The 21,784-nt window shown below is 37.1% G+C and overlaps 1 protein-coding gene across 1 annotated transcript in view; it reads left to right on the top strand.

Moving 5' to 3' along the window:
• SP100 (SP100 nuclear antigen) overlaps positions 1-3,663 on the top strand; it is a 48,730-nt gene extending 45,067 nt beyond the window's left edge. Inside the window, exons 11-15 of the mRNA XM_021702485.1 lie at positions 494-547; positions 965-1,057; positions 2,413-2,466; positions 2,803-2,859; positions 3,108-3,663. Of these exons, the coding sequence (XP_021558160.1) occupies positions 494-547; positions 965-1,057; positions 2,413-2,466; positions 2,803-2,859; positions 3,108-3,205 (356 nt within the window). The 3' untranslated portion in view covers positions 3,206-3,663. The remainder of the gene's footprint in view (positions 1-493; positions 548-964; positions 1,058-2,412; positions 2,467-2,802; positions 2,860-3,107) is intronic.
• The last annotated feature ends 18,121 nt before the right edge of the window (positions 3,664-21,784 follow it).

Below are 21,784 nucleotides of genomic sequence, written 5' to 3' on the forward strand. Positions count from 1 at the left end.
AGCACGGTGTACCTCTGTTTGTTGACAATATTGTCATTAGTCCCAAACTTAGAAAGCCTTCAAAGAATAATTTGTGCTGCTATTTAATTATTGATGGGAAAATGACCTCTGATCAGCTATTCTCAAACCCAACTTACTTAAACCATTGGCTTACACTGTAATTTTTTAAAGGGCTTTTGTAAATAAAGCTTCATTTTGTTTTCATAAAAAACCTTAACAGGGAGATAGGGTAACTAGGTTATCCCAGCTTTATAGATAAGGCAACTGTGGCTAGTCATGTTGAAGAATCATTTACAAATTTACACAGAGAGTGAAAAGGAGAGTCAAGCAGGAACCCAGCATTATACCCCAGGCCACCAGAACTGGATTCAGTTGAAGGAAAGAGAGAAAAATGATCATCAAAGTATTATTATGACTGCAAGCCCATTGAATTGTCACAGAATCTGTAAGATTATTGCATACAAATAATTGTTTCTTCCCTTTTACTTTATAGACTCCATGGATTTCAGAAAATCGCCTACATTCAGAAAAAGAGTTTGGAAAGTAGGTAAGGGCAAGTAAAAACTCTTCGTGGTTACAAATGAACAGCGTTTTCTACAAAAGATTCATTCTAATGCTTTGCTATATCCTTCAAAGTAAAATATAAATTTGTTTTAAGATGGTTTGTATTTTAACTTTTGTATTAGTTAGGCTAATGGTTGTAACAAACAAATCCAAAGAAGTCAAGCATTCAAACAGTAGAATTAAATTTTTTTCTCAAGTAAACATTCCAAGGAATTTTAGATAGGGGAGGTGTGGGACCCTGTTTCATGTGGGGTTCAAGGAAGCAGCCAAGTGGGAAATCTGCCTTCTTCAATACGAGACTCCCAAGATGTCCTGGGGATATTCTTGCTGTGGGCTTTTTAACCTCTTGGTTCCTTTGTCATACACTGAGACTTTCAAGGGACTCTTGCTTCTTCTGCAGTGAAAAGATGTGATGACTATTCAGAGGCCAGTGAGGAAGAGGAGCCCCCGAGAGCCTCGAGCTCAGCACTGAGAAGTGATCCTGATGAGGAGGGTAAGGACTGCCATCACTGGGCTCCCGGACACAAGGAATCTGAGTTCAGAGTTCTTGTTTCCTGGGCATTTAACTCGGAGCACACTCCACGGCCTGGGATCCCATTCTCTGCATTTTTCACATCTGGCCATTTTGAAAAATGCAAAAAGAGAAATCATTATAAATTCAGGTTTAGCAAGATGGCGCTAGTTGAATGGCAGTGCCATTTTTACTACATGCTCTCAGATTTATTAACCCCAAAGTATTGAATTACATAGTGATTTCCACCCCTGCCCACTCCCATTTTCTAGAGAGCAGAGAAAATGGGTATCTGCCGTTGCTTGATTTTGTTGCAAACTTGTTAAAAAATCAGAAGATTCTGATCATGGACTCTGATTATTGAAGAAAGAAAAGCTTCTACTTATTACCATCAAATTCACTTTATAGCTTTTGACAGATGACCCCAATATGACATTGGCCTACATAATGATATTTTAAAATATCTTCACTAATAAGATATCTTTTTATGTTTTTAACAACTTTAAAGATAAGCCAGATAACTGTTGGTCTCTCCACTCCACAGGTGGGGAAACTCTAGCACATAAACATTTAAGGATCTTTTACACATCTTATATGGAAATTTACTAGAAGAAGCAAAACAGCCTGGACTCCTAGCAAACATCCATAGTCTTTTATTCAAAACCTTTGAAGGGCGCCCGGGTGGCTCAGTCGTTAAGCGTCTGCCTTCGGCTCAGGTCATGATCCCAGGGTCCTGGGATCAAGTCCCGCATCAGGCTCCCTGCTGGGCAGGAGGCCTGCTTCTCCCTCTCTCACTCCCTCTGCTTGTGTTCCTGCTCTTGCTATCTCTCTCTCTGTCAAGTAAATAAAAATAAAATTTTAAAAAAACAAACAAAAAGCCTTTGAAGACAGACATAAAATAATAATCTGTTAGAGAAACAATATGGTTTATATCCTACATATTACTAAAAAAAAATCCAACAGGGTCTGGGACAGAATCCCATTCTCAAATATACTATATTAGTGTTCCTGCAACAAATAGTGTGAATTCACACCAAGTGTAAGAAATAAAGATTTTACATAGACTCATGACAGCTCAAGTCCAGATTCGCCACCGAAGTAGTTAACTGAAAACCTATGGGAAAAATATGGATTTTCAAAGCTTCTTTGATTTTGCAGTTGGGGCCAAAGGATTGTGGTTCTCTGCTCCATTTAGTAGTGATCTTTTTCGTTTAGATAGGAAGAGACAGAAATGATCATCATACTGTCTAGTCCAGATCCTGTCTACAATGTGAGTAGTCATAAGATTTACAACTCTTAGTTGTAGATTACTGGTTGTGTTTTCCTTTACTTTTTAGATCCTGCGGATATTGGAGACAAATCTATTCGGGGGATAAGCAAGAGGAAAAGATGTAAGGGCAATTAAAACTCTTGATGTAACAAATATCTTTCTTTACTACAAAAACTTCATTCAAAAATTTTTGTTATATCCTCTAAAATAAAAAAAAATTAATTTGCTGGCAATTTGATGGATTCACATTATACATTTTGAATTAGGTGGGCTGGGCTAATTGATACAACATGTAGGCCTCAAAAAGTTGAATGGCACACATGCAATATAAGTACATTCTTCATTTGCTTAAATAGGATAAAGTAACTCCTGGAGTGGAGGGGTGTTCTGCTTTGTATGATTGTTGAGGGCCCCAGCTGATAGAGGCCCTGACATCTTGAAAACGTTGCTTCCACAGACTCCCTGGATAAGCAAAGGAACTGGAAGAAGCAGTATGTTCAGACAAGTGGAGAGGGTAAGACATGGTGACAAAAGGGAGTGCCTTCCATGGCAAAGTTGTCCCACAGCCCAGCCCTGGGGGTGGTTCCTGGAGCAACCCTGACCAACAGGTCAGATGGAGCCACAGGGTAGCCTGATGGTAGGAATATTCCTGCTCCTCCTACATGAGCTTCATTTTCCAATTTTCCTTTTAAAGAATTTGGTGCTGGATTGGTTGCTAGGACACAGATTGAGACTGCTAAGGAATTTTATTTCTTTCTGCAGGGATCAGCAGTGGTAACTTTTCAGAATTAAGTCATACAGAAGAACCTCAGGAATCTTCTGGCTCAGTCCTAAGAAGTGGGTCAGGTAAAGAAGATTAGGATGCCAAGCCTTGGCCTGCAGAATGTCAGGAATTAAAAGCTACTGTTTCCTGATGCATTTTATTCTGAGCACCTGGAAGACCTGTATCCAGTTAATCCTGAGAACTCCTTTTCATCATTTTAGAAAATAGAAGGAGACAGGAAATTATTATAAATTCATGTTTAACAGGAGGAGTCCTATTGAAAAAATGTATGTAATTATATACTGCTGTTGTGGAAGAAATGAATAGCAAATGGTGGTATCTTTTTAATACCTACTGTCATGCCTACTAAGATCTTAGATTTCTACAGTGATATACTGATTGACACTCATGTCATTTGTAACTGTAAAAGCCTCAAAAGACGACTGGTCCTGCTATGTAATTATAGACAGAAATAAAAGCTTCAGATCAACAACTTTCAAATTTTAGTATAGTTTTTGACAGATGTCCATCACACTGTAATTTGATTATATTGTGTTACTTTAAAGTACTTTGGCAAATAAGATCTTACTTTGTCATCACAATATCCTCAAGACTTAGGCAGGCTAATTTTTGTTATGCCCATTTTGGGATGAGGAAATAGACATTTGACCAAATTGTCCAATTTGACCAAAGGTCAAAAAGTATGACTATTGTATGTAACAGGCAGGAATAAAAGAGCTGTATCCAGTGATCAAAATCCAAAAAGGAGGTACAAGGCACCTGACATATAGTATCAGCAGAACGTATTGGTGCCTGATGCAAGAAAACTTATTTAACAACTATATAGATGATGATGATGATAGATAGATGATAGATAGATAGATAGATAGATAGATAGATAGATAGATGATAGATGATGGATAGATAGATAGTAGATAGATAGACATATAGATAGATGATAGATGATAGATAGATAATAGATAAAAATGAAAATTATAAAGAAAAATAAGATGGTAGGAGTGGTGCCAGCTATAAGGTATACAAAATACCTAGACGGGCAGAGCCAAAAAGGATGAATAGAGAAATAAAAAGGCACAGAAATTAAGAATATCACTGATGAAAAGAGAGAAAACAACACCGAGGACAAGAGAAATCAGGGAAATCAGGGAGAGAAGCTCACAGAATCAAGTGATGGAGATAGAAATGTGTAAGGCAGGGAAATGGCCAGAAAACTGAGAAATAAGGAGGAGAATGAGGTATGGCCAGATAGAAAAGGTGACAGAACACATCTTTGATGGATATAAGGTATAGTAATTGGAGTGGGTGTTTTCTCAGCTCATCTGAACAGTAAATATAAATGAGCTTAACCACATCAAAGTGGTCACTGTCTATAGTCTGTCATTTCCTCATTTCTCTTCAGTGACCCCCTGTGAATTCAAAGCTCTTCAGATGAATAGAGGAAGAGAGTCAGAAGAGATGCCAACCTATAAGCATCTGATGGAGAAGCCAGTTATGATATTAATTATCTTTGTTTTCCTGTCTACAAAGAGGGAAAGCTCTTCTTTCTTTACCTTACCTCTTCCCCAAAAACATAGCATGTACTTGCACACACAAATGCACACACACTCCTATACATAGGCTTGTGCACAGATTTGGACTGCTTTCAACAGGTTTGAGGGAGCCAAAAAAGAAAGAAGAGCTGTGTTCCTGAATGGAGGGAGGTGACACTGAATGGATAATGTAAGGAAGAAGAATGGAAAAGATAGGCTGGGGTCTCCAAATGGAAAGACATCTGACTGAGTATACTTCAAGTTTTTTCAAGTGGACGTGGAACCCAAATATCACCAGATTGGGGAGTTTTATGGGGGAAGAGTGATGATTTTCAAGATACCTATCAGGAGTTGTACCAGAAACATGGTAATAAAGTCCATGACTGACTGAGTCTTGCAATGTAGAAAAGCCCATAGGGAACTGGCAAAAGTAAAAGTGGTCAACAGTGTAGTCAGTGTCAAAAGAGTAGGTATTTGGTCATGAATGACAGTAGCAGTCTGTGAGATGAAGCTGAATATAGATAAAATATAAATACAAAGATTGTAATTGTAAAAACAGCAAAAAAATCAAGATAAGATTAAGAGAAACAGACTAGAAGCAAAGAGAAAATGGAAAAGGAAGTGACATTAGAGAGAGGATTACTTCAATAATAAAACTAGATCCAGGGATAGAAGCATAGGAAAATAGATGGAATGAGGTACATATATAGGGTAAAAGAGGAGGCACACAGAGAACCATACAGAAAAAGAGTTAAAAGCGGAGCGAAAAATGACAGAGTGTAAAAGGAAGAGAGGCGAGATGGAGAAATTGTGGGATCTGAAATGGTCAGGAGACAAAAGCAATGTTGGTGCAAGGGATTGGTTCACAGTAGCAGTGAGTTTTCAGGGCAAGGTGTTCCCAGGTATCAGTGTCCCCTATAACTCACCCAGATTACAAGAGACATCTCCCAGGCATCTCATCCACTCCTATGGTTTCAATCACCATCCACAACTTAATAGTTCCTAAGCAGACATAACCAGCCCAGCCCTGTCCTCTAAGCAGATAAGCTCATCCATCCAAATGGCAGAATGATCTCTGTCCAAGGTTCTGAATGTCCTAGCCTTCACCACTTTAGGTGTCCTCCAAAACCCTCAAACTCGACACTTCCAAAAATGAGCACATCATCTTCCTAAAACCAATATCTGCTCCTCCAGGGTTCCCTGTTTCTAAAACACACTATTAATTGTCCCATTCTTTCAAGTTGAAATTCAGAGTCACCCATGACACCATTGTCTCAATTGATACACCACATCTATCACCTAACTCTATCAATTCTTCCTTTTAAATCTCCAGCCTGTCCCTTCATCTCCATTCCCAGTACTGACACTCTAATCCACATCTATATCACTTGTCACTTGAACTAGATCTACAAGGTCCTGTTCTCCTTCTAATCTTGTTCCCACCAAATATATTCTAAGTGATTTAGCCAAATTGATCTTTCAAAACTGCATCCCATGTCCTTTAACTTCCTTTAGGGTTAAGTCAATTCTCCTTCATGTGGCCTCCAAAGCCACTTACCTCAGGGCTCTTGCCCCTTTCTCCATCCTCATCAATGCTTCTTATTCTTTCACTTCATTCTCAAATATATTTAACTCTTTGTGGTTACTTGCTTTTGCTGAATCTAGACCTTTGTACATGCTTCTTCATATTTCAATCAGTCATTTGTTTCTGTGTCAATTCTCTGGTAGCTTATAAGATTGATAAGCACCGATGCTTCAATAGTCTTGTGTCTGAATTATTATCAGCATCCATCTCAGCACCTGGCACCTGAAAGAGGCTTAGGAAACTTCTTGAGTGCATGAGAAATATTGTTCACTTCCTATATTCCAACATATGGAAATTTTCTGGCAAAAGTTACTTTATTATAGTATTTATACAGAATATTCACAGAATCTATTTTAATAATTGAATTCTATATATACATATATATAAATATAATAAATAATATTTCTAGAAAGAATAACTGCACATAAAGTAAATGTAAGAGTATGCTTAAAATGTTGTAAAAGGATGGATGGGAAAAGCATATAAAGAAAAAGTAGAAGAACAAAAATACAAATTTGGGGCAAAGAGAAAAGGATAAAAGAGAAAAAATAGATTGAAAGGAAGGGACAAAGGCAATGGGGATCAAAGAAAGAGATTTCTGAGGTAGAGACATCCTTTAGTGGAGGGGTGGGGGAAGGGAGGATCATTGGAAGAGAGGAGATGCAAATGAAAACTCTTTACAAATCACAATTTAGGAGCAGAGCCACAAGGACTTGGAAATGAAAAGTGTTCCTGTGTCATGTGTTTTTCAGAAGGTATTTCAAGAGGCCAAGGAGCAAGGACTGAGAGTAGCCAAGCATCTGACATGATGGGTAAGGCTGCCGGAGGGTCTTGGGGTGGAGGTGATTCTTCAGATACCACAGACCATGGGTATGTAGTTGATCAGAGTTCAAGGACATCAGACAGCTCACCAATGGAATGGCCAGTTATGGAAGTGGAGGGTCACACGGCCCTAGGCTGCAGGATGTCAGGAGTCTGTTTTTGTTTCCTGCTGCACTTGACTCTGAGCACACTTTGATAAAGAAGGGGTGCATCCATGCCAGAGTCCCATTCTCTGCTTTGCTTGACCTGAGCCTTTTGGGAATGGCAGGGAGGCAAGAGATTCTTTTAAAGTCATGTTAAATAGGGTGGACCTTGTGGATTTACATGGATGATCTAGTAGAAATACACTGGTAAAAATGGCAGTATCTCATTTACTATATTAGTGAGTCAATACTAAACTATTGGATTTATATAATGACATCTACCCTTGTCCATGGAATGAAGCAATCCAAATGTTCTTCAGCTGGTAGATAATAGTGTCACTTTGTCACAATTTTGGAAAAGCCTCAAAAGACAAATGATCCTGTTATCTGTCAGGAAACAAAGGCCCCAGATAACTATTCTTAAATTCAGCATATAGTTTTGAAGGATACACTGCAGTATGTTGACTAATACAGTGATTTCTCATTAGCTTTTGTAAATAAGATCTTATTTAATTGTCATAAAAAATTTAAAGCCTGAACAGGATAACAGTTGCTATCCCTCTTTCATGAACGAGGAAACTGATGTCCTTAAGAAATTAAGAGCATTTTCAAAGTCCCAGAGAAATAAAGGAAGACCTTAGATATCAATTCAGTACCTGTCTATTTCCACTATAAGGAAGGCAGAGAAATGATACTCAGGTCATTATAAACTCAAGCTTTCCACAGTGTGAATTGTCATAAGATTTGTAACTTTTATTTATAAATTACAGTTATATGACCACCACCTGTTACTTTCTAGATACCATGGATATTGGAAACAATTCTACTTCAGGAAAACACAATGAGAAAATAAGTAAGAATGAATAAGAATTTGCTTGATTTTTATGTTACAAATGGAGTGTTTTTTAATGCTAAAGCTTATCATCATTTTTTATTCCTTTCATAAGACAAAAAAATGAATGTCTTTTAAAGTAACTATTTTTTTCCAAAATGGTTGTATCTTCATGTTGTATTTTATTCTGATTTTAAAATATGTTTCTTATAAGCATTGGTGTATGTCTTCTCAGAATTTTTCTATGCACGTATTAACTCAGTTTGAGATATATTTTTATACATCTTCATATGGTAATTTTATACATACTTTTCCTTTTCTTGCTTTTTAAAATTAATATATCATACCTAAGCCCTAAACACATTTAACATTTTAATTGAACTATAAAAAGTCTTATTTGGTGCTTTCACATGCACAAGTCTTAATTTTTAGGGTGGTTGAGCATTTTTCATTTGTTATTGGTCATTTATTTTTCCTCTTTATTGAAGTCTTTTTCATAGAGTACTGTGAAGTTTCCTGTTGTGGTGTTTTCTTTTTCTTATATTGCTGACTGAATATAGAAAAGTTTATCTGATATATACATTAAATCCTCACCATATGTGTTGCTAATATGTTGTCCCATTTGTTTTCCTTTCCTTTTATTTATTTATTTACTTATTTAAATTTAAGATTATTTATTTATTTTAGAGACACAGAAAGCATGAGTGGGGACAGGGGCAGAGGGAGAGGGAGAGAGAGAGAGAATCCCAAGCAGACTCTGTGCTGAGCATGGAGCCCTACTGGGGGCTCGATCTTATCACCCTGAGATCATGACCTGAGCAGAAATCAAGAGTCAGATGCTTAACTGACTGAGCCACCCAGGCGCCCCTGTTGCTTTCCTCTAATGTTTGTTAATGGACTCTTTTGTCCTAGAGACATTATAAATTTTTAGGTAGTCAAATTTTTAACTTTTCTCTCTCTGGCTCTTGGGTTTCCCATCATTTTTATAACAACTATTTCTAGCTGAAGATTTAAAAAATATTGTCCCATATTTGATTCTAGAATCCAATGTTTGAAGTACCTGATTATTTTTAATGTTTACACCTATAATTCCATGGGTTTTGCCTCTTTGCTTTTATGTGAGGTCGGAATTTCAAAAATATTCCCTACACTACTACATTGTGATTGAAGCTGCCACTTTAATCACACAGTGCCTTTATCTGTCTATATACTAGATTTTCTTTTGCAATCAAAGAGGCTACAGAAAAGAAGAGAGAGCTCAAAGGTAGCACCATCCTGATGACTCACTGGGGGAGAATTTTAGAATCAATTCAAGAAGATCCCCCCCCTCACCTCCTTCCCAAATTCACTGGAATCTCTGATTAGAAATACACTGGGTGTTATATGTAAGTGATGAGCCACTAAATTCTATACCTGAAACTAGTTTTACCATATATGATAACTAACTAGAATTTAAACAAAAACTTGAAAAAAAAAAGAAATGCACTGAAAAATGCAGATTAATTTTGGGAGAACAGAGACTATTACCCACTTATTCACATCTTATTTAATGTTCTTCCAATAAGAATCTTCTTACACATTTTTAAAAGTCTTATGTGGTGTACAAATTTGTTTGTTACTATGAATATCTTTTTTTCTCTATTACATAATACCTGGAGTGAATTTAAATGAGACAACGATCTCAAAATCTTTATTTAAATAGGAAATCTGTGGTCATTTTATTACCCACTTGCATGTGAGGAGCTCAGAATGCCAAGGATTTTTTCCTAATTTAATATAAAATCTTATAAGCATTTATACAGTTTAGGGATCCAGATATCAGTTAAAATATGATAGCCAGTATGGAATTGTTGAATCACTATTTTGTACACCTGAAACTGGTATAATATTGGAATTAAAATAAAATTTTAAAAAATGTGATGGCCAGGTCCAGGAATTATCAAGACAGTCAATCAGAATTAAGGCTACTTTGAACTGTTTTCATGCGAAGTGGTAATAATTTCTAATTTGGGGGAGTATTACAAGGCCCATTCGAATTAACTCTCCCAAGGACAAATTTTTATTAACAGAGAAAAGAACAAATTGGTAATGGTTACGAATAGACATATCTCCATATTTTACAAGAGAGTAAGACTTACCTTTTTATGAAATTTCTCAATTTAATGCTTTGTGAAATCATATTCTTTATGTTAGTTTATGGTACAGAATGTTCTTTCTCCTTCCACAGCTATAGGTTGAGGGGGACTTTCCCTCCATCTCTTTCTGTAATTCCTTGTTAGTTTTACATATATAAAGATTTTTTTTTATTTATTTGAGAGAGTACGAGAAAGAGCACAAGCTGGGGAGAGGCAGAGGGAGAGGGAGAAGCAGACTCCCCGCTGAGCAGGGAGCCTGACTCGGGGCTCCATCCCAAGACCTTGGGATCATGACCTGAGCTGAAGGCAGACGCTTAACCAACTGAGCCACCCAGGCGCCCATCCTTGTTAGTTATAAAAACTTACATTTTCAAATCTGATTTCTGGATTTCAGTAGACAGCCATATAAGAAATGCAAGCCCATGGAGTTCAGAAATACATAGTTGGCAGAAAATAGAGAAGGGCCTGAAAAGGATTTTACCTAAAAACAGTAAAATAGGTACATAGAGATTTTTTTTCTCCTATAGCTTCCTACTTATTTCTTAAATCTGAATCAGCTTGAGATCCCCTGTGTTTTTTATTTTCAGATTTCCTTTATTGTCTTCACCTAAATACATAATGTGAATGATTTGTTCAGTATTTAGGTGATGACGTTTATGATACCTTTTTTGTTTTTATTTATTTATTTTATTGACGATTTTATTTATTTGAGAGAGAGAGAGAGAACACAAGCAGCGGGAGTGGGAGAGGGAGAAGCAGGCTTCCCGCAGAGCAGGGAGCCCAATGCGGGGCTTGATCCCAGGACTCTGGGATCATGACCCAAGCAAAGGCAGACACTTAACGACTGAGCCACCCAGGCACCCCCAATGATACCTTTTTTAAAAAGACTACATCTTAATAATATTATATACACATTATTACTTACAGGCTAAGTATTATTACCAGTTCTATATTTTTTTCTTTTATCTCCAAATACTGACGACCCTTCTTTATCCACATTCCATTTACCAGACCTCATTCTAATGGGTTTCATCATATTCCCTTGTCACTGCTTTGTTTACCCACTGCACCCTCCCAACCCTTCCACAACTTCTCTTTCTTGTAAATCAGACTACATCTATACTGACAACCACCAAAACTCAGCCTCCCTTCAAAGTACTCATTTTAGGTGAAGATGCAGACTTCAAAACTGCCCATGATTACTTACTGGAGTAGCATGAGAAATTTGGCAGAATGGAAGGAAGAGCCAGATTTAAGGGCAATATGAGTGTTCCCCCAAACAGGGGTATGGAAGACTTCAGTAGATAGGTCAAGATCTTGAAAGACTGGACAAGCTCATGCTCATGCTTAAGACTGGTAGAACCTTGTTGGCTGCAGATGAAGTCCCCATACCTCAGCCTGAAGGATATGACAGGACAATTCACAGTCACCCCTACTTCCACAGACTAAGGGGATGAACCCAGAGCTCCCCTTCTTTTTTAAGCTCTACGTTTAACCCAGAGGCAGAGTCAAGGATCTCATTTGCAGCATGACTCAAGGTATAATCACAACACTGGTTCCCAGTGACATTTGTGCTTATTGACATAACCTCACAATACAGAAATCTTGGGTATTAAATGCAAGATGAGAGGCTCCGTATAGCCCCACGATAATGAAACAGAGAAGGGCTAATTTTGCAAGGTTAGGCCAGTGTAGTACCTCAAATATTTAGGGTGTTTTCCTTATTTAGCTGTTTTTGCCCCAGGTCAAATGTACTAGCATCACAGGAATTCCTTCTTCCTGCTACAAGGCAGGTGAGAAAAGACTCTGCATTAGAAATAGTTAACCCTTTACATATTGATGCATCCAAGAATATGTTGGATGAATAATTTAAATTAATAAATTAATTCTCTTGGTGAAAAATTGAATCCACATACATAATTGTACAAAATATGTACTTAAAGCAAAAAAAGAAAAACACAATAAAATAAAGGGAGGGATAAAGAAATGTCAGAAAAGTACAAATTACAAAGTTGGTGTGTGGGTTTCTTTTTAGAGAGAGAGAGAGAGAGAGCGCGCACGCGCATGAGTGCATGAGTTGGGGGAGGGGCAGAAAGAGAGGAAGAGAGAGACTCTTAAGCAGGCTCCATGCTGAGCTTGATCTCACAACCCTGAGATCATGACCTGAGCCAAAATCAAGAGTCAGAGGCTTAACTGACTGAGCCACCCAGGTGCCCCTAGTCCCTTTCTTTGAAGATTGGTGATTTTTTATTGTAGATTCTTTGTTATGGATAGTGATGTTGTAATCAATGTTGTTGGTTAATGAGAGTTCTCTGTAGATCCCATTGTGAAGGTGAGGCTACCTCTGGACTGCATGTTCCCAGGAGGACTGTAGAGATTAACTATAGCTGGGTGGACCTCCTGGCCTCACAGGAGAGGCAGGGGGAGGCAGCATGTGTGGAGAGCAGTGATGGAAGGGGAGGCAGACCTCTTCCCGGGAGCCTGGGCCTGAAGGGATCTGAAGGGATCTGTCCTGACAAGCTGGTTTCTCCAGTCAAGAGGGTGGAGCTGGTGTGGCTTGTCTGAGGGTGGCCTGCAGTGATCACCTGATCATGGCCTTTCTGACAGGGTTGTTGGCTACCTCTCACCTCCTAACACCTGGCAGACTTTGACATCAGTGTGATCAGGTGAGTAAGCTAAGAGAAGATGGTCCCTTTCAGGCCATGTGGATGAATGCACTCAATCTTTTGGGACACCACAGCCTCCCACTTACTCCTTCCTGGCGATTTGGTGGTGGTGGTGGTAGTGATGATAGCGGTGGTATTGTTGGTGGTGGTCCCTTCTTAACTTCCTAATATCTACATATTAGAATGCCCCAGGGTTTGGACCTGAATGCTTTCCTCATCTCTAACTATACTCTTTCCCTAGGGATTTCATCTAGTCTGGTAGCTGTAAACTCCTTCAATATGTTAATGATTGCCAATTATATTTCCCCTCCTCTAATCCCTCTCTTGAGCTATCAAGTCATAAACCCAAACTCTTACTCCACACTTCCACTTGCGCTCTAATAGGTGTGTCATATTTGACATGTCCGATTTCTTTATTCCAGTCCCAAACCTGTCACTCACAACCAGTCATCCTTATCTCGGTAAATGGCACTGTATCTACTCAGCTGCTTGAACCAAAAATGTAAGGGGTATGCTTGATTCTTCCCTTTTCCTAACCACTCCCCATACTGACTCATCATCAGGTTTCAAACTATGTATCAAATTTATCCTTTCTTTATCTGCCTTGCCACTTCCCCAGTTCAAGCCCTATCATCTTGCATATGGAATACTGCAGAGTCCTCCTAACCAGTCACTCTGCTTCCATTCTTGCCACCTATAATTCATTCTTCACTCAACAGCCTGCCACCCAATTGCTTACACCCTTTCAATGGTTTCCAACTGAACCTAGAAAAGCATTACACAAGCTGCCCTTGATCACCTCTTAAATCCCATCCCTTACCATTCTTGCTCTCACATGCTACTCTGGTTCCTGTGAACAAACTGAGTAAGTTTCTGCCTCAGGACATTTGCACTTTCTGTTGACACTAATAAAATGCTTTCCCCCTAGCTCAGATATCTCCTCCTCATAGAGAGGCCTTCCCTGATCCCCATTTCTGAAATATCCCCTCTAGCCTCTTTCACATTATCCTTTGACCTGTTTTTTATGCACAGAAGATATAATCTTTGTGTAATCTAATTTGTCTATATTTTCCTTTATGATTGCACTTTTCAATCTTGTTTTAAGAAATCTTGACATAACCTGAGGCTACCTTTCAGGTTACCTTTTCATACCTTTCCTATTTTACTGAACATCTTAACCAGTGAAGGACAGAATCCAGTGAATAAATGCTCTCTCTTCCATTTCTAAGATGAACAATTTTTTTAAAATAGCTCTTCAAAGGATCCCCGCCAGGATCAGGACCCAGTTAACCACAGTGGCAACCATCCCAATTGGCTTTCTCTCCTACTCTTTGCCTCTTCCCAGTTCCCCACTCCAGATCCTTGACACAGTTTCACAAGTAAACTTCCTAAACACAACCCTTATCTCAAAATCTGCTTTTGGGTATACCAGGCTAAGACACTCTTAATCTCTTTTCTCATTTAGATCTTTAATCCTTTTGGAATTGATTTTTTTTTTCAACATGGATAACCAATTGTCCCCGCTTCTCCAATTACCCCAATATAGTGTCACATAGGGCATGCCTCACGCTACTGTATGTCTATATGGCTTTGTTAGGGGGCTTTCTAGTCTGATCCATTGCTCTATGTAATTCTGCATCAATACATAGCACATTCTAGTAGTATAACTTTATGATATCTTGATATCTGGTCGAGCAAGTTTCTTCCAATTTGTTTCTTTTTCAAAATTATCTTAGCTATTTTGGACATTTTCTCTTTCATATAAATTTTGGTAGCATCTTGTCGAGTTCCCTTGAAAATCCTATTGAATTTTTATTGAAATTGCTTAGGATAAATTTGGAAAAAAACTGACATTTCTAAAATAGTGAGTCTTCCAATTCATGAACATAATATATCTCACTACTTATTTATTCTGTTTTCTTTTTATATTCTTCATTCATTTATTCAACAAGTATCTATTGCCAAAGCTGCCCAATAGGGGTAAAGAAGTGAAAAAAATCTCATTGAACTTACATTCTGGCAGGGGTAATATAGACAATACACAAATAAATATATAATATTATAGATGCCTCTTATTACCTCTTAAAAATCTCATTTCTTTTTTTATTAACATACAATGTATTATTTATTTCAGGGGTACAGGTCTGTGATTCATCAGTCTTACACAGTTCACAGCACTCATCATAGTAGATACCCTCCCCAGCGTCCATCACCCACCCACCCCATCCCTCCCACCCCCCTCCACTCCAGCAACCCTCAGTTTGTTTCCTGAGATTAAGAGTCTCTGTTTGTTAAAATCTCATTTCTTTTTTTTTAATTTTATTATGTTGTTAGTCACCATACAGTACATCATTGGTTTTTGATGTGGTGATCCACGATCCATTGTTTTCGTATAACACCCAGTGCTCCATGCAGTACGTGCCCTCCTTAATACCCGTCACCGGGCTAACCCATCCCCTCTCCCCCCTCCCCTCTAAAACCCTGTTTGTTTCTCAGAGTCCCTAGTTTCTCATGGTTCATCTCTCCCTCCAATTCCCCCCCTTCATTTTTCCCTTCCTTCTGCTAATGTCCTCCATGATATTCCTTATGTTCCACAAATAAGTGAAACCATATGATAATTGACTTTCTCTGCTTGACTTATTTCTTACCATCCTTTTCTTCACACACCATTCTGGCCTTCTTGAACAAACTAAATAATTTTCTGCCTCAGCACCTTGGCACTTGATATTGACACTATATCAAATGCTTTTCCCCTCACCTCAGCTCAAGTGAGGAGAAAATAAAGAGTAATGGAGGCATAGAGTGACAGAAACCGTCTGGTATTCTCACTGTAAGCATCTTTGCTGTAGGTATTTTTGTTACAAACTTTTTTTTTCCACATAACTAATTGGCTGTAAGGCAATTTTGCCATAAAAAGTTTAAAAATAACTGGTTGACAGTTTGGTTTCATTTCTTCATTGACTCAGAACTCATATTTTTCTATTATATAAAATTGTAGCCTTCATAATGATCTGTACCGTGGTACACTTTGAGCCTACATTTCCCACAGAATTTTGGAATATCCGTCAATGGACATGTAACAATATGCTGAGAATATACAACAGTGTAGAAAGCTTTCACAATGCAATACAAAGCTCAGTTACAGATACACATCCCAGTATTTGGAAACTGATACCTCTCTTAATGATGGAAGAAATTTTAGTGAAAAAAGAAAAAAATGTAATGCTGAACAAGGAGACAAATCAACAAGCAAAAATAAAATGTATAATACTATGAGCAAAAGACTTTGAAGACAAGTGCTTGGGTATAATCCACAAAATGAAATCAGTTACTTGTGCAGTATTGCCATGAATCTGCACTATACATTTTGAATGTATTCAAACGTTTTTTAATTGCCCGACAATGTCCTTTGAATTTTGTTATTCATTTTTCATGTTTCATTATGTCCTTTTTAACGAATATCCTTCTTTTATTTTTCATGATTTTATCTTTCATGGCAAAATTGCCTTATGGCCATTTAGTTAGGCAGCAAAATGTTTGTATTGAAAATGCTTGCAGCAAAGATGCTTACTGAGCAACAACCTAGCACGAGCAGAAACATGCCGTCTTATATGGGGTGGCCAGTGAGAGCCTCACTGGCAAGCTGAAACATAAGTAGATGTCAAATGAGGTGTAGGAATAATCCATGGTGCTGAGGCTGAGAAGACCTCAGGGCAAAGGCTGAGGCAAGACACGTGGGATCTTTCGAGGAATGGGAAGGGGACTACTACTGGCTGGGGAGGTAATGAGGGGTGAGTGGAAAGTGGTTTTTAAGGTCATGTAGACCTCATAGGCCATGATAAAAAACTTTGGATTCTTGTCTCAGTAAGAGGAAAAGACACTGGAGACTTTTGAGCTAGGGAACGATATAATCTCAGTTAAGTTTTTAAAGGATTGCTCTGTAAGTCACATGGAGAATAGACTTTAGGAGGGTGGGATGAGAGGTCAGTAAGGAGACTGTTGTAATGACCTAGGCAAGGGTGTTGCTGGCCTGGACTAAGCTGGTAGCAGTGCAGGTATTCAGAAATCGGCAGATTCTGAAAATACACATATAACACACCAACGTGTATGTAAGTGTATATTTTATATGTTTTATTTATTTATAAATACATAATTTAAATTATATACAAATATATATAATATAAAAATATATAACATAGAAATATACTTATACAGATAAATAGAATATATAATATATGAATATGAATGTGTCATATGTGCAAATACATAAAACTTATAAATTATAAATAAAATATATGCAGAATATGGCAATTACATATAATTAAATATAATATACAAAACATCTCTATAAATTATATAATATATAATATGTAAATATATATAAACTAAAAATATTATATTTATATAATACATAAATATATATAAATAATATGTAAAGTTATAAAACTATTTTATATGTATAAATATACACATATACAGTTTATATATTATACATAAATAAATATATAGTATTTTGTATATAACACTGTAGTATAATATATATAGTTTTATACATATAAGTATGTAATATGTTATATATAGTATATAAATATAAATACATATATATGTATATATAAAAGTCCCCAATATTCCTGGCCATCTGGAAGGCCACACACAGGTCTAGGGAAGTGCGTATACCCAGGGCTGGGCACAGGCTCAGGAAAGACCTAAGAAAGCCCTCACCTCTCACCTCTGGCTAACCAGGAGGCTCTGTGCAAGCAGGAAGCGACAGCTAAGGTGGAATTGTAAACTGCCTAGCTGTGCATTGAAGGCATGCATCAACAGAGGCTTTCATAGCCCCTTGACAAATACTGGGAGACTTACCAGTTCCAGCTATTTAGGGAAATCTCTTTCCAGTCATTAGCTGACCACTAAACTGAGCTGACACTTCAGGGACCACATGGCAAAATACAACGACTTAACAGAATTAGTTCAGAAAAATAGCACTAAATAAACAACAAAACCAACAGGAATAATAACCGATGGCAATGACAACAAACTGGGAAAAGGAAGATATCTGATCTCCAGAGTTATCATATATTATTTAAGATGTTAGGTTTTTGAGAAAAAATTACTTGACATGCAAAAAAAGCAACAAAGTATGGCTCCATACTCAGGAAACATAGAAACTGTACCTGAGGAAGATCAGACACGGGAATTACTAGACAAAGACTTTAAATCAGCTACTTAAGACATGTTTAATAAAGCCATGTGTAAAGAAGTAAGAAAATGATTTCTCACCAAGCAGCAAATATCAACAAAGAAATAGGAATTATAAAAAAAAAAGGGGCCAAATATAAATTCTGAGAATGAAAAGTACAATATTTGAGAAAAAAAGAGAAAAGTACAATATTTGAAATAAAAACAATGAAAAAAAGTGGATGTATTCAGAAACCACATTGCTTCTGTACTCATATATACATATCCACATATATGTACATATAAGGCCAATTTTCATTATTCAGAGTAGATACATTCTATAAAGTCATCCCAAACACAGAATTTGCTAATTTTGAACCATTGCTTCTAGAGGAAATACAGGGTTCTGTTCCTGTGAGCCTGTGGCCACAACATACTAATCAATACATACATCTGTATTTTTGTGAGTGCTTTTATTTAAAGATACCTTGTTTAATATATACGTTAATTCACAGATGTTTGAACTCATAGCCAACACCACTAGAACACATGAATAAAGCTTATCTAACACACAGATTTTCTCCATAAGGGACATCACAACCTTTTTGGAACATGAGATAGCACATCAGCACTACTACCATTTTAAACAACAAAATCACCAACAAAAGCACTAAATAAATGTGTCATCAGTGACTTGAATGATCCACTGCTCTGCCCATGTCTATGAATGGCCATGAAATTGCCATGAGTTTTGATTTGGGGGTTAAAGATAACTTTTAGCAAGTGGGTGAGTTCACAGATATGGAATCCGTGAATAATGAAGACTGACCATATGCATGTTTTTTTTTTTCATTCTTTCTAAAGTTAGTGTTTTCTTAAATTAGATAATGCACAGGTTCTCATAGGAAATATTTTCATTATTGTTATTTGCAAGATAGTCTGTAATTTGGATTTATATTTCCTCTTGGCCCCAAGTGGGAAGAAAGGTACATCCTCTATTTTTTGGACATGGAGTTGAATATGAATTAATCATATCAACCTTGTTAAATGTATTAACTGGGCCTCCTCCTTTTGTGCACTTGAGCTCTCATGGACTGAGAGAGGTAAAAATTTGCTACTAGGAGTAGTTGCTACCTAATTTTCATTGTATCTCCCGTAATTACTACTGGCTTAAAACTTTTTGGCCTGAATTACATCTCCTTTGATATTCAGACCATGACTCCCTGGTTTCTTTTTGTTGATGTATGCTGAATATACTTTTGCCTATACATTTATTTTCAACATTTGTAAAATATCTTTTTCCACAAGTCTTCTGTATACGATTAAAATTTGGAGTTTAGGGGCTCCTGGTGGCTCAGTTGGTTGGGCATCTGCCTTCGGCTCGGGTCATGATCCCAGGGTGCTGGGATCAAGCCCCACATCGCGCCCTGCATTGGGCTCTCTGCTCGGCGGGGAGCCTGCTTCTCCCTCTCCCTCTGCCTGCCGCTCACCCTGCTTGTGCTCACTCTCTCTCTCTCTGACAAATAAATAAATAAATCCAAAAAAAGTTGGAGTTTACTCTGTAATTCAATCTCAAATGCTTTATTTAAATAAGTGAATTACATCCATTTACTTTTATTGATAGGACCAAAATGCAGTCTTGTTTCTGTCATACTAATTTTATATATTACATATTACATATTATATATTATATATTATATATTCTGGGGTCTTGGATATTGAAAATGTCGACACTCTGCATTCTGTCTTCTATGCAATTATATGCATGTGTGTACTTCTGATAGGAAGGTTTGCATTTCTGTTCCAGTGGTTACATTTGGGTACATGGATACCTAGCTAGATTAAACCTCTCAATCTTCCCTGTGGCTTGCCCTGGCCTTGTGACTAAGTTCTGGCCAATGGACTCTGAGCTGAAGAAATGTGAGCCACTTCTGGGTCTTTCCCTTAAAGAAAAGAATGGTTGAATTGTATTCATTTCTCATATTTTCATTGGTTGGGAGTAAGTATATACTTCTGATATTTAGAAATGTTTGTATTTTTGTTCTAGTGATTACTCTTAGAATTACTTTTATATACTCTCTCTTTAGATAGTACCCATTAATTTCCTACCCCCAAAATTGATAAATTTAGCATGTGTCCTATTCCTCGGTCCACTCTTTCCTCTCCCACCCAAGTTTAGTCATAATGTTACTTTTTAAATTTTTGGTGTCAAATAGTTTTTTCTTAATTCCAGTATAGTTGACATACACTGTTATATTAGTTTCAGGTGTACAATATAGTGATTCAACAATTCTATATTACTCAGTGCTCATCAGGATAAGTGTACTCATAATCCCCTTCACCTAATTCACCCATCCCCACTACATACCTCGTCTTTGGTAACCATCCGTTTGTTCTCTGTAGTTGAGAGTCAGTTTTTGGTTTGTCTCTTTTTTTCTTTGTTCATTTGTTTGTTTCTTCAATTCCACAAATGACTGAAATCATGTGATATTTGTCTTTGATTTATGTCACTTAGCATTATATTCTCTAGATCCATCATGATGTTACCTTTATGTGTATCTTTCAGCTCTTAAATGTGCTTGATATTACTCCTTGATTTGTCCAAATAACATGCTGTCAGTCCAACAGACAATGATCTTGCTCTACCATCCATATTTCCCCCTTCCTCACACATTTTTTTGTTATTACACCATTTCTATATTGTCAGGGCTTGTATGTTTAACATCCCTGTCTGTCACCTCATCCCCACTTTTATTTTAATCCTTTTTACTAAAATTTTTCCACTCTTGTCTTGGTTTGCTGAGGTGGATCTTCAAGTAGTTTTCTCAATAATTACTCATAGGAACAACATTCCCAGAATTTTCCTGTTCAAAAGTATTTGGTTTTATTTTTTATATGTGAAAAATAATTTACTCACTATTTGTAGAAGCATCTTGTAGATTTTTCTCCACTTTCCTGTGGCATTAGGTGTTACTGTAGAAAATTCTATAACCAGTAAGATCCCCCTCCCTTGAAAATGACTTGACATTTTTTATCTCGACTGCCCATTCCATTCTTTCTTTATCTTTAAAGCCCACTAAATTTGCTTGAATGTATCTCAGGGTTGATGGTTTGGAGTCAATTTTCTATGCTTTAGGGTGAAAATATATGTACTTAGGGATATTCAATTTTTTGTTATATTTCAGAAACTTTATTCTCGAATTTATCTCAAAGTGCTTCTATTATTTTGATTTTCTTCTTTAGGAAATATGCTGACTTGTTAACTAACTTCCATTGATTATTTTCTTTCTAATCTTTCTTAATTGTTCTAAACTTCCTGGTTCTTTTTTTTTATAAATCTATGTCCTTCACTATAATTTCTGAAACATCTAAACTCTTTTATCCCTTCTAAATTTGTCTTCATTTCTCTGATGGTTTTTTTTTCCTACTTCACACTTAAGTTCTTGCTGTTATAAACATGGATGATAGCTTCAGCTTTTCAAGACAAACCCCTAAATTCCAGGACATATACTTGTGATTTCTGAGATCTACTTTTCCTTGACCCTTCTGACAGTCCCCCTCTTCTCTGTGAGCATCTGCCTGGTTTCAGCTGCCTTTTGCATTTTCCTTATTGTGAATGAGAAAATCTCATGTAAGTAGGTAAAAATATACTGTAAATGACTAGCATAAATGTAGGTTGTTTTGTTGCTATTTTTGTTTTCAGTGTTATGACAACGAAGATGATGTATTGGTAGCTGGAGATTTAGCACTACAAAAGTGGAATGA

The sequence above is a fragment of the Neomonachus schauinslandi genome, chromosome 3 (assembly GCF_002201575.2).
Source record: "Neomonachus schauinslandi chromosome 3, ASM220157v2, whole genome shotgun sequence".
NCBI classification, from domain to species: domain Eukaryota; kingdom Metazoa; phylum Chordata; class Mammalia; order Carnivora; family Phocidae; genus Neomonachus; species Neomonachus schauinslandi.